We start from the raw sequence: 14,008 nt of genomic DNA on the forward strand, positions 1-14,008 counted from the left end.
TTCAGCATCTTTACTAATTACTATTAGAATCTATTATTTAGTAAAAAGGCTTTACTTCTACCTGGCATTTTCCACAGCACAAGATGATGATGCCAACTTCTCCCCCAGGAAATTAGCCCTCTTCCTTAGCTCAGCCTCTCGGTCCTCAGCTGCCAAGGCCTCTTTGGTGTATGACTCTTCCATTTCAATTAAGTGGTGTCGCAATCGCTGCAAATCCTGGTTCAAACGCTGCTCCTTATCACGCGTGTGCTGCAACTGAAATAAGAACGGACATTACCATCACCATCCCAGTGTGTTTGATAAGATTTCTAATTATCTTTCTCCAAGATAATAAATTACACAGAAATCAGAGACAGATAGCCATTGGGAACTTAATAGAATGTCAGGACTGGGGGAGAGTAAGGCTATATATACAGTAAGTTTCTATGTTCACAAAGTGCAAGTGATATCAAGCATGTAGTTAGTTCTCCTCTCCAGCCTATTGTCTGCACTCACCAAACTTAAGTGGCCAACCTCTATTGTCCTGATACAAAGACAAAATACTGCGGATGCTGAAATTTGAAATTAAAAACAGAAAATGCTGGAAATACTCAGCAGGTCTGGCAGCATCTACGGAAGGAAACAGAGTTGACATTTCAGGTCGATGACTGTTCCTCTCCACAGATGCTGCCTGACCAGAGTACTTCCAGCATTTTCTGTTTTTACTCCTTTGTCCTGAAGTTAATGAGAACCCAGATTATTCTGAGTCTAGCAATCTGCCACTTGCTTCACCAAATCAACTGAGCCAATTGCAAGACACCCTGAAACATATTCAGTTACTGTGCAATGCACATCTCAGAATGCTGTTTTGTGCTCAATTGCCCAGGCCTATGACACAAAAAAGTCTTTACAAGTAATATACCATTCTTTTTGTTCGCTATTAGCTCTGACTCCCATTGGCCTCATGTTGAGCTGAGTGATGTTTTTAAAATTGTTTTCTGCAGTCATCAGCTGGATGGTGCACAACTGCAATAAGGTATGATCATTTTCAGTCTGCTCCCTACAAAGCCTAACAATATTTAAGCCATGGAGAGTTTTTGTGGCAGGCTGTAAATATAAATAAAGAACAGTATGTGGAGAAAATCTCACAAAACTAAATAAAAACTAAATCAATGTAAAAGTGTAGAAACTATACTCGTACTTTTAAACAGTCCTAGAAATTCAAATAGCTTAGGAATAGGGAAAGGTGAAACCTTTAAATAAATGAGATACCCAAGTACCCAGGGTCCTACAGTTTGCTGTGCTTGGGAGTGTCGATACTGATGACTCAGTCAAAACAGAATTTTTCAATTTTTTGTATCATTCACAAATATTGCCCTCAGAAAGAAACCATAAAAGACTGGTTTAAGGAGGCTCAGAAACACCCCAACATTTGTAAATATATACATTTACAGAAAAATTGATACTTTTAGAATACCATTGGCAAACTATCAAAGCAGGCTTTACAGCTTGCAGAGTATTGCCCATTGTTATAAGTACTATGTTTTTTTTAATTGGAAGGACATTGAATTATTTGGACATTTTCTTGGGAACTGACCTGGCTTACTTTTTAAATAGTTAGAAGTTCGCTTTGGACTGTGAACAAATTGCCTTTTTCAAGAAATCACATTACTTCAGCTAAATGACCAGCAAGGCACCTGAGGAGATAATATCTATTTGTTCATTCAAGCTTTAATTGCCGGAGAAAAAAAAAACTGCTATCTTCAGGCTGTCAGACCCTGGTGATTTTCTGGAAATCATCTGACTGAGATGAGTTTCTGTTCTGAACTTGTTTTTTGGACTTAGTTTGGGAATAAACCGAAAAGGCGAAGTTTACCAAACTTGTTCTTTCCCTGCCTCTGAAATTCGGTGTAGTTATCAGTATCCAGCTAGGAATCCTCATCTCAGTATAACATGTCTGTATTTGGAAACCTGAGAAGCTGAGACGAGAGCGATCCCAAGGACATTGATTTGGCTCTGTTCACCTCCACACTGAAGCTCCTTTGGAAGGAACTTCCAGCCATCTACTGTGACCAGCAATCTGTCTTTGGAGGCAGGAACACCAGATTGACAGTATCAAAACCCTTCAAGCTTTATCCTTTTTCCCTTCCCATTGGCCAAAAGGTGTTTTTTTCCTTCAAAGGCCAACCTCTACAGAGACCCTGTTTGTTTTGTCCTTTGTGTAGGCATGTGTACACTGGGATTTAAAGGGGTATATAATTACACTTCTGGATTACAAATTGTATGTTAACCAGTTTTTGCAACTTGCTTTTTAAAATGAAGTTTTGTTTCATAATGAATCAATCATTCTGAGTTTATTGAAAGAGGCCTGGTTAAAGTCTCTTATTCTGGGTCTAACAACAGTGAAAGTAAACATTTGGCCATTTTGGTAAGTGAATTAAACATTTACACATGGTGCCACCTGTGGAGCAGCGGGGCTACAGAAATTGTGCAATCCTCTCATCCCAGTCGTAATACCATCACTGAATGTGTCATCTCTTGTCAGGACTTCTGCCAATGTGATGACAAACTAAATCTGAACCACTTGCTAGCAGATAAACTTTATCAGTGCATTAGATATGCAGGTAGCTTCATTTATATGTTGCTTTGAATGCACCATTCCCATAGCAAAGTTTTTTGGTCTCTGTATAGGAAGTTTCCCACACTTCAGCTGTGCTTAGAGCAAATCAGAGAAAACCACAATAGGGAAGATAAAAATGACTTCAACTTAAAGCTGGTTCCCTATGGCCAGTGTTACATTTCTAGCCTGCAGTATATGCCATCTCAATATCAGCAGCATCAAACAAATTAGACCATGCAAGATAAAAGCAAAATTCTGTGGATGCTGGAAATCTGAAATAAAAACAGAAAATGCTGGAAAAACTCAGCAGGTGTGGCAGCATCTATGGAAAGAGAAAAACAGTCAATGCTTTGAGTCCGTATGACTTTACCAATTGCTCTGAAGTAGTCATACAGACTCGAAGCGTTGACTCTGTTTTTCTCTCTCCACAGATGCTGCCAGACCTGCTGAGTTTTTCCAGCATTTTCTGTTTTTATTTTAAAATTAGACCATGCACCTTATTTATAGTGGGTGTTGACTCACTGTCCAATAATGACTTGTGATTTTACACCTTGGGTAACATTTACAACAGCTCATGACCCGAACTGAATATTTGTGTTTTGCATATTCACTTCTTCAGTCTCTCTAAAGATGTGCTAAGCAAGGGTTTGATGAGAGTCCTTCAGCTGCTTTATTTCACAGCAAGTGAAAATATGGAACAGTTATAATCAGATTCACTTAATTCAATCAGTAAAACTTTTCTTTGCATTATGATAATAAAGAACACATGGCAACTCCTTACATCAGTGAGTCATCTTAATTAACTTAAAAAAGATAACTAACTTTCTTTTCTCGACTGTCAACTGACTCATTAAAGCTATCTCCTCTGCTCCATCGACCCTAGCATCTAACAAGTGCCAGGAGCTCAGTAGTTGCTTTGTCACTAGACAGAGGCAATTCAACCAGATGCCTCTACTGTTCCTCTTCCTCTTTCCCATAAAGGCAAACCTTCCTCATGCTCATCCATTCTTGTCCTGAATCTCCATCTTTGCCTCCATCTTCTCCCCTGACTAACTCCTACCCATCACCGTTCCTGAGCTTATTTAATTTTCAAGACCCACCTCCTACTTCCTTGACTTCATCAAATTTAGATCAAAGGAAGTGGCTTTTAAAGATGTCAGAGAAAGGGGTAAGCCTGAGGATTGGGAGCAAATTAGAACCCCACAAAGGAGGACCAAGAAACTGATTAAGGGAAACAAAAATATGAATGCAAACCAGCGAGGAACATAAAGGTAGATCACAAAAGCTTCTTTTGGTTTGTGAAAAGGAAAAGGTTGGCTAGGACAAATGTGGGCTCATTACAAGTGGGGACAGGAGAATTTATAGTGAAAACAGGGAAATGGCAGAGAAACTAAACAGTTACTTTGCATCTGTCTTCATGAAAAGAAGATACAGAAAATCTCCCAGATGTACTGGGTGACCAAGTGATTTGTGAAACTGAGGACCTAAAAGAAATCAGTGTCAGTAAAGAGGTAGTACTTGAAAAGTTAACTGGATTGAAGGTTGATAGATCCTCAGGACCAGATGTGTTCACCCAGAGTGTTGAAGGAGGTGGCCAGAGAGATAGCGGATGTATTGGTGGTTATCTTTCTAAATTCTATGGGGCAGAATTTTCTGCCTGTCGGGTGGGCCGTGCGAGAGTGGGAGTGAGCGTGGGCCCGATCGCCACCAGCGATCGGATCTGCACCGCCATTTTATGCGGGCTGGCCAATTAAGGCCTGCCCAGCGTGAAATGTGGCTCCCAAGGACAACGGGAGTGGGCGGGTGGTGGCAGGACTGCTATGATCGCCGGGTCCAATGGCGACCTGGCGGCCTGTTTAAAAGTGCTCCTTGCAAAGGCTGTCAAACATGGTCAGCAGAAGGGATCCCCAGAGGGCTGCTGGTGAGCAGGCCAAGCAGGAGGGTAGGGCAGGGGGGCACTATGCCCCTCGTTTCCCAGATGATTGCTTTGCTGCCCTCAAGGAAGTGGAAGCACGACAGGAGGTACTCGCTCCCAGGGACAGGAGGAGGTGGCCCCTCTCATGACCAAAAGTGCCTGGGAGGAGGTGGCAGAGGTGGTGAGCTCCCGCAACGTGGTGCGGCACACCTGGATCCAGTGCCCTGCAATGTTCCACTCTGGTTGGGGTGGGACGGCAGCAACGAGATTCCAGGTACATGTTGCACTAATCAATGCTCTTCTCTCCTTTTCAGGGGAAGAATGCTCATAATGCCGCCAAGTGGTTGAGGACTGGTGGAGGGCCGGCCCAGTTCGCCATCGTTACCAGGTTCGAGCAGGAGGCCCTCGATCTGGAGAGGCACCATGCGCCCAGGTCCACCGGTGTCGGTGAGGCTGGGGTGCCACAGGCAGGTATGTTAGCCCAGCACTGAGGTCACCATTAGTGTCCCAGCAGCCATGACACTGCTGAATGTTCAGTGATTGAAGTTTGCAACATGGCTTGACCATTGCTTATGTAAGGATGAGCACACAATGATCTGGGGGACAGAAATGCACATTGACATTGTCTCCAAATTAACTAATCAAATGTCCTTGTTCTTCGTTTCAGCATCAGCGGAGCAGGGCCAGGGGGAGGCAGCACAGGGGTCCCCTCTCACACCTGAGGGTCCTGAAGTCTCTGACCCACCAGCGTCACACCATCTCTGTCAGGCAGGCACCAGCGCAAATACTAGCACCTCAGTAGGAATTAGATCATCGGCTAGTGTCCCGGGGCACAGTGGTGAGGGCACTTCACAGTCGCTGGAGGAGACAGAACGCCCATGGTGCCAGCAGTTGGAGGACTGCAGGGGACCAGGCACATGCTCAGTCGGTGCCTGATAATGTGCCTCTGGAGTTTCCATGAGGCAGCAAACGCTGGAAATCCAGCAGGGTGTGCGGGAGGATCTGGCGGAGATACACGAGGCTATGCTTGGCTTGGTTTCCGTGGCGGAGAAGTCCACCTGGACCATCGCCAATGCAATGAGCCTCATGGCTGAGCACCATGCTTCCTCCATGGAGAGAGTGGTGACTCTCATGGAGGGGCTCCTCCAGACCACCAATCAGGGCTTCCCGGCGATGTGCTGGGGCCAGCAAACCCTCATGTTGGCATTGACCTTAGCTGGTCAGTGCCAGTATGAGAAATGGTCTGGGCACCAAGTTTCCCAGCTCAGTGCCCATCCATCTTAGGTAAGCAGGGAGGTCCAAAGCGACTTCACGTCGGTGCAGCAGCTGCCTGTCGTCTCTGCGGGCTCCTCTCAGGGAGCTCCAGATGAGGGCAGCAGCACCTCTGACCCTCTGCCAATGGCCACTGCATCCGATGAGGCTGCGACGACTGGGGAGATGCCAGCTGTGGAACTGGCCTCTCCCTCCCAAGCACAGGCTCCATGAGCCAGAGGATGACCGCCAAGGTCATCGAGGCCAACAGGACAGCAGAGTGAGCAGGCTGTCTCAGATGCCAGTGCCAGCGAGGGGACAGCACCTAGACGTAGCAACCAAAAGTGTAAATTTAAGGCACCTTAGGCACACTATGGGTTTCTCACTGGTGCTTTTGTGTTGCCCCGCAATGAGGTCACGATTAGTTGGTGTGGTGTAGTGTTTAACACCTTTGTCATTTTGTTTCCTTAACATCATTTGTTATATCATTAAATTTAGACATGTGACCATGGCTGAGGGTGCCTCTTTTCCTCTGCAGGTGGATGGTTACCCATGATATTATGAGTGGGTTGTGTCACATTGAGTTTTATTGACAAGGCCCTTAGTTAAGGTTCCTATCCAGGCAGGTTTAGCACTCAGGTATCGAGTATGGAGCCTACAGCACAGGCTTTTGTTGGAGATCCATCTATGGTGTTCTAGCTGAAGGGTCGTTGGATTAAAGCCTCCCGGATGTCCTACCTCCCTGGAATATGCCCGGCTCAGCGTCTACCCTCTCAGCATTTCCCTGTGCGTGCTCATCCTCAGAATCACTGCTGGACTCGTCGTGTGCAGCCACAGCAACTGCGTCCACATCATCTTCATCCACAGCGTCGCTCCCTTTCCAGCACAAGATTGTGGAGAGCACAGCATGCAATCATTATCAGTGACACACGATCTGGGGGGTACAGGAGTGTGCCCCTGAATGGTCCAGGCATTGGAAGCACATCTTGAGAAGACCGATATTTCTCTCTACCACAGCTCTTGTGGAGGCGTGGCTCCTTTTGTACCACATCTCAGCTTCTGTTCTTGGATGGCAGAGAGGCGACATGAGCCACCTTCTGAGGGTCACCCAGCAGCCATTCATCCAGCCGCGCTGGAGCACTGAAAAGCCCCAGCACCTGGAAGTGTCTGAGGATGTAGGCATCATGGGAGCTGCCTGGGTACCTTGCACAGACTTGCAGAATCTGCAGCTTGTGATCACACACTATCTGCACGTTCATGGAGTGGAATCCCTTCCTGTTGGCGAAGGCACTGGGCTCAGCTGCTGGCGCTTTGATGGCCACATGTGTGCAGTCTATTGCACCCTGGACACGGGGGAAGCCAGCAATCGCTGCGAAGCCTTTAGCTCGCTCTGTCTGGCTGGCCTGGTCCTAGCGGTCGTGGATGAAGGTCAATGGACGCCTGAATAGAGTGTCTGTCACCTGCTTGACACAAGTGTGGACAGCTGATTGGGAGACACTGCAAAGATCACCCACTGAGCCCTGGAAAGAACCAGAGGCATAGAGGTCGAGGGCAGCTGTGACCTTTAGAGCCACTGGCATGGGGTTCCCACCCACACAGTTAGCGAAGATCTCAGGGCCCATCAATTGACAGATAGAATTGATTGTCTCCCTGGAGAGAAGGAGCCTCCTTTGGCACTGCACCTCCTTTGGCACTGCGCCTCAGAAATATTGAGGTAGCTGCTTCGCCACCTGTATATCTTGGCAGCAGGATAGTGGTGCCTTCTGCAGCTCCTTCCGCCTTGGACTTCCTCTTGGCCCTGCGCCCCTTGTGCCTGCTCCTCTTCTCCCAAAGGTGGCTCCCCTGAAGGCTGAATGTGCATTCCTGGCCTCCTCCATCTTCTGGCCCTCCCTTCCCCCTCAGAGGAGGTAGCTCCAGTGGAGAGCACAACTCCCATTCCCAGGCTAAGGGAACCTGAAACCTGCAGGCCCCAAAAAGGATCTTCACTGTAGAGTGCTGACCTGAAGGTTGTGAGTCCTGTCCAAGCAGCTGGTATGAGTTTTGAAGTATTCTGCTCACACAGGCAAGTATCAGTAACTTTCCAAATTAAATATCTGACTGAGCACATTCGTGACCCCAATGACCCCTCTTATCCTGCCCATGGTTGAGGTTTATACAAATGTGTCCTAACCGCCTGCCCGTTGCGCTTGTGCAACGACCTGAAGATTGCACAGGCCCTGAAAAATCAGCATCAATTGGTGCCTCAAGGGGCTTGTTAATTAATGGCGGGCGCGAATCGGAGATCATCGCGCGCACGCCCACCGAAATATCACAATGGCGCACAGTGACGTCGGGACGCTCACTTGATGTCACCACGTGTCATTTTACGTGTAGGCGCATGCCAACGGGAAAATCCTGCCCATAGATTCTGGAAAGGCTCCTGCAGACTGAAAAGTAGCAATTGTAACCCTGTTATTTAAGAAAGGAGAAAGGGGGAGAATGGAGAACTACAGACCTGTTAGTTTGACTTCAGTAATAGGGAAAATGTTATAATCTATTATAAAGGATGTGGTAACTGGATATTTAGAAAAGAATGGTAAAATTGAGCAGAGTCAACATGGTTTTATAAAGAGAAATCATGTCTGACAAACTTGTTGGAGCTTTTGAAGATATTACTTGCAGCATTGATAAAGGGGAACAGTGGATGTGGTGTATTTGAATTTTCAGAAGGCTTTTGATAAGGTCCCACACAGGAGGTTAGTAAATAAAACTGGAGCACATGGGATTGGGGGAAAATATACTGGAATGGATTGAGAATTGATTAACAGACAGAAAACAGAGTAGGAATAAACAGATGATTCTCAGGATGGCAGACTGTTGCTGGTGGGGTACTGCAAGAATCAGTGCTAGGTCCACAGCTATTCACAAACTATATAAGTGATTTGGATGTGGGGACCAATTGTAATATTTCCAAATTTGCGGATGACACCAAACCGGGTAGGAACACAAATTGTTGAGAGGATGCAAGGTAGCTTCAAGAGGACTTGGACAGGCTAAGTCAATGGGCTAGACATGGTAGATGGAATATAATGTGAATAAATGTGAGGTTATTCACTTTGGTAGAAAAAAACAGAAAGACAGAATATTTCTTAAATGCTGAGAGGTTGTCCAAAGGGACCTGGGTGAATCTTTGGAGCTCTCTACTCAAGAGGGCTGTGGAAACTCGGTCACTGAGCATGTTTAAGACAGAAATCAATAGATTTCAGGAGACTAATGACATCAGGCTCGACGGGTTGAATGGCCTACTCCTGCTCCTATGTTCCTAAAATACTGAACACCCAACTTTCCTTCTAGTTTCCCACTGTATTGGCTCCTTCTAGTCCGGCACTGTTCCCTTCCTTTTCAATCATCACTTCACTGCTCAAGATACATATCCTTGCAAACTATTGTCCCACTACCAACCATCCTGTCATCTCCAGAATGCCTGAAAAATATTTTCACTCCAAGATCCATGTGCTTTTCTCTCCATGAGGTTGCTGCTCCTTCCACATTACCAAAGCAGCCCTAACCAGAGGCGTTAATAACATCCTCAGTAACCACCATTAGCAGCCACTTTAATTTCCTCGAAAACCTCTCCTCCATTACCCAGTTTAGTGGGACTGCCCTTGCTTCATTCTTACCTAGTCAATCACAGCCACATCATCTTCAGCAATGGCTTCTTTTCTCATCCCTGCACCATCAAAGTCTCTGAAAGACCCATTCTTGGGGCTCTTCTCCCTTAGCCAAGTCACCCCATTGAGACAAAATCTGGCAATACAAACATACATACGAACTAGGAGCAGGAGTTGACCACTCGGCCTCTCAAGCCTACTCCACCATTCAATAAGATCATGGCTGATCGGAACGTAACTTCAACCCCACATACCTGCCTAACCCAGATAACCTTTCACCCCTTGTTAATCAAGAATCTATCTTGCACTGCCTTAAAAATATTCAAAGACTCTGCTTCCACTGCCTTTTGAGGAAAAGTGTTCCAAAGACTCTCAACCTTCTGAGAAAAAATTTATCCTCATCTCTGTCTTAAATGAGCGACCCCCAGTTTTTAAACAGTGACCCCCTACTTCTAGATTCTCTCACAAGAGGAAACAAGTTCTCCACATTCAACCTGTCAAGACCCCTCAGGATCACACCTGCCCACATTATACTCCATTTGCCAGATCTTTGCCCACTCACTTAACCTATCTATGTCACTCTGTAGCCTCCTTATGCCCTCTTCACATTTACTTTGCTACCTATCTTTGTGTTGTCAGCAAATTTAGCCACCATTCCTTCGGCCCCTTCATCCAAGTTATTTACATAAATTGTAAAAAGTTGAGACCCCAGCACTGATACCTGTGGCACACCTCTCATCACATCCTGCCAACCAGAAAAAGGCCATTTATATCCACTCTCTGCTTCCTGTTAGCTAGCCAATCTTCTATCCATGCCAATATGTTAACCCCTACACCATGAGCTTTTATTTTCTGCAATAACCTTTGATGTGGCACTTTATCAAGTGCCTTCTGGAAATCTAAGTGCAGTACATCCACTGGTTCCCCTTTATCCACAGCACATGTGACTCCTTCAAAGAACTCCAATAAATTGATTAAACATGATTTTCCTTTTACAAAACCATGTTGACTCTGCCTGATTGCCTTGAATTTTTCTAAGTGCCCTGCTATCAACTATCTCACTAGCCACTTCTTTCAAGACCTTAGGGTGAAGTCCATCTGGATCTGGATATTTGTCAGCTGCAGCCCCAACAATTTGCTCAATACCACTTCCTTGGTAATTGCAATTTTGCAGAGTTCCTCCCTCCCTTCCTTCCAAAATCCAAAGAACATTATAAAAATTATTACATCTTCCTGACAGATGTTACTTGTGTCCTCTATAGTGAAGACTGAAGCAAAATACCTGTTTAATTCGTCCGCCATCTCCCTACTTTCCCATATTAATTCCCCAGACACACTCTCTATAGGACCAACGCTCACTTTAACTCTTTTATTATTTAAATATCTATAGAAACTTTTACTATCCATCCTTATATTGCTAGCTAGCTTTCTCTCATACTCTAATTTTCCTCTCATTAATCGTTTATGATTCTTTGCTGTTCTTCATATTCTCTCTAATCTTCTGATCTGCCACCTATCTTTGCATAATTATATACTTTTCTTTAAGTTTGATATTGTCTTCAACTTTTTAGTTAACCACAGATGGTGGGCCCTCCCCTTGGAATTTTGCTTTCTCATTGGAATGCATATATTCTATGCATTCTGAAATATCCCTTTAAATGTCTGCCACTGAACTTCTATTGACATATTCCTTAACCTCATTTGCCAATTCACTTTAGCTAGCTCTGCTTTCATGCCCGCATAATTGCCCTTCTTTAAGTATAAAATGCTAGTCTTGGATACACTTTTCACTCCCTTTTTTTTAATTCAATCATATTATGATCACTGCTACCTAGGGGTGCCTACACTAGGAGGTTATCAATTAATTCCATCACGTTGCTCAATACCAGGTCTAGTATAGCCTCTCTCTGGTTGGCTCCAGAACGTGCTGTTCTAAGAAACTATCCCAAAGACATTCTATGAACTCCTCATCTATGCTACTTTTGCCCATCTGATTTTTCCAGTCCATAAAAACCCCCATGATTATTCCTGTACCTTTCTGGCAAGCCCCCATTATCTCTTATTTTATACTCTGTCCTACTATGTAGTTATAATAAGGGGGCCTGTACACCACACCAACAAGTGACTTCTTACCTTTATTATCCCTCATCTCAACCCAAGCTGCTTCTACATCCTGGTTTCCTGAACTTGGGCCATCCCTCTCTCGCATGCTAATACCATCATTAATTAACAGAGCCACCCCTCCACCTTTTCCTAACTTCCTTTCCTTCCTAAATGTCACGTACCCTTCAATATTCAGGTCCCAATCTGTGTCATCCTGTCGCCATGTCTCTGTAATGGCTATCATTTATTTCTATTTGTGCTATCAGTGCTTCATCTGTTTTGTTTCGAATGCTTTGTGCATTTAGTTTTGTCCTTTTATTATTTTTGTAGCATCTAGCCTTATCTGCTGCTTTACTCTTAGAACTCTTTTATTAGTTATACTGGCACATACAGAAAACGTTTACAAGCAACGACCTATGCGACCTCCCTTTCTGCGAGTGCTGTCTGACGGAATGGGAGTAACGTCCTCGATCCGGCCAATTTTCATCCCAGATCAAGCCAGGGCTCTCAGGACTGACTGGGCACCAGGTCCAGGGGTTTTGGTCCTGTTGCCTCCAGTGGCACGCAGTTTGATGTGTAGTGCGGTGATGCCCAGCTCCTTGCATCTCTAAGACACATCCTGAGCGGCCAACATGGCAGCATACGGGGAGGACTCATCTCTGTCTGCCTTCACCTTCATCCCCCACAGTGACATGGCAGATGGTTTCCTTGCCGGACAAGTCTGTTACATGGACAAAAGTATCGTTGAAGGAAGCAAAGATGTGGCAAACTCCAAAAACATTCTCTCCCTCGGCTGCCTGGGGTCCCAAGCTAATCACCTGCTCCTCCTCCTTTTCCTTACCCTTACGTGGAGCCATTCTGCCACTCACAGCAGAGCCAGAGTTGCACTCTCTGTCCCTTCCTGTCACAGTCTGTTTATCATTTCCCATATTAATACCTGTTTCTCTTGCCTTGTCTCTACTCTTTGGTTTACATCTTCCCAAATTTGATCCCTTGCCCCCACTATTCATTTTACAACACTCTCTACTTCCCTAGTTAGGCAGCTCGCAAGGACACCAGCCCTAGCATGGTTCAGGTGTAGACCGTCCCAACAGTACAGATCTCAGTTTCCCCAATATTGGTGCTAGTGCCCCACAAACCAGAAACCACTTCTCCCACACCAGTCTTTGAGCCACGCATTAAATTCTCTTATCTTATTTGTCCTATGCCAATTTGCACATGGCTCAGGTAATAATCCAGAAATTACCACCTTTGAGGTTCTGTTTCTTAATTCGGAGCCTAGCTCGTCATACTGACCATGCAGAGCTTCCTTCCTCATCCTGCCTATGCTGTTGGTACCTACATGGACCACAAGCACTGGATCCTCCCCCTCCCAATGCAAGTTCCTCTCCAGCCCTGAGCAGATGCCCTGAACCCTGGCATTGGGCAGGCGACAAAGCTATTAGCTTTCACATGTGCGCTGTTAGAAGTTTGATGTCAGTGGAAATTTTAATGACCTAGATGCTCAACATCACTAGGAGCCCAGGGCAATGTCAGTGCTCTTGCCCAGAAGGCATTTAGTTTATATCACAATGCCGTAACACAGTTCACAGGCATGCAGCAAAACTGAAACAAAGCTAACTGGCCTAACAAGAGTGTCATTCTTTCTCCCCAACCATGCAAGGCCACCTGGACCAGAGCCCTTGAAACATGTTACTTCGATGACTATGATGTTCTTGTTTTACTAGATGAATTTTGGTGCTTCTTTGTTGATTTGGAATGTAGACAGTTCACAATCTGGCTCCTAGTGAGCAAAATGCTAACAAAGGTGAAAGAAATGCAAGCACCGAGCATGCTTTTGTCAGGTGCTGCATAGCTTGTGCTTAAATACGACATTGTTAATTCTATGCAGTTTTATAGCCTGTTAGTACAATTGGCAGATTAGTGCCAAACTCAAAAGTTAAATTAGCACTGTGGACGTGTGTTTATCTGGAGCTAGAGTGATACAGCTCAAAACTGCCGATCTGGACAAGATTTAAATTCAAATTCCTGAGTTGCAATTGTCACATCCCTTTCGGTTGTGCTCAATATGCTTTACTACATCTACAATACTCGAGTGTAATCACTGTTTCAATGCTATCTTACCTCATTCACTAATGCAGAGTTTTCCATCTGTTTCTGTTTGAGGGCCAGCATTACTTGGTCTCTCTCATGTTGAAACATCCCAGCTTGTTCTTGCATTGATTTCACTTCATTCAGCAGTTGATTTAACTGACCAGTCTTCCCCTTCAAATTATGAAATAGAACTGATCAATCCTATAATTAAGCTCAAATCTTACAAGATAGAGGTCAGCAAATCTCTTTTAAAACTGTTTAGCTGACCATTTGGCAATTTAAGCCATTTAATGTCTGGAGTTGTATCTTTTTTTTAAAAAAAACACATCATTATTGAACTTCGACATTTAAAGCTGTTCTTTTGTGTGTAACAGGACAATTTAAAGAGGAAGGCAA

The 14,008-nt window shown here is 44.9% G+C and overlaps 1 protein-coding gene and 1 pseudogene across 3 annotated transcripts in view; both read right to left on the bottom strand.

Moving 5' to 3' along the window:
• Positions 1-14,008, bottom strand: part of trip11 (thyroid hormone receptor interactor 11) — a 108,471-nt gene that overhangs the window by 46,292 nt on the left and 48,171 nt on the right. For all 3 annotated transcript variants that reach the window (XM_078562151.1, XM_078562150.1, XM_078562149.1), the window contains exons 12-13: positions 13,643-13,783; positions 62-255 (exon numbers count right to left, since the gene is read on the bottom strand). In XM_078562151.1, coding sequence (XP_078418277.1) covers positions 62-255; positions 13,643-13,783 — 335 coding nt within the window. The remainder of the gene's footprint in view (positions 1-61; positions 256-13,642; positions 13,784-14,008) is intronic.
• Positions 11,878-12,394, bottom strand: LOC144692964 (small ribosomal subunit protein uS11 pseudogene; annotated as a pseudogene).

This window comes from Cetorhinus maximus, chromosome 18 (assembly GCF_964194155.1).
Source record: "Cetorhinus maximus chromosome 18, sCetMax3.hap1.1, whole genome shotgun sequence".
Lineage (NCBI taxonomy): Eukaryota > Metazoa > Chordata > Chondrichthyes > Lamniformes > Cetorhinidae > Cetorhinus > Cetorhinus maximus.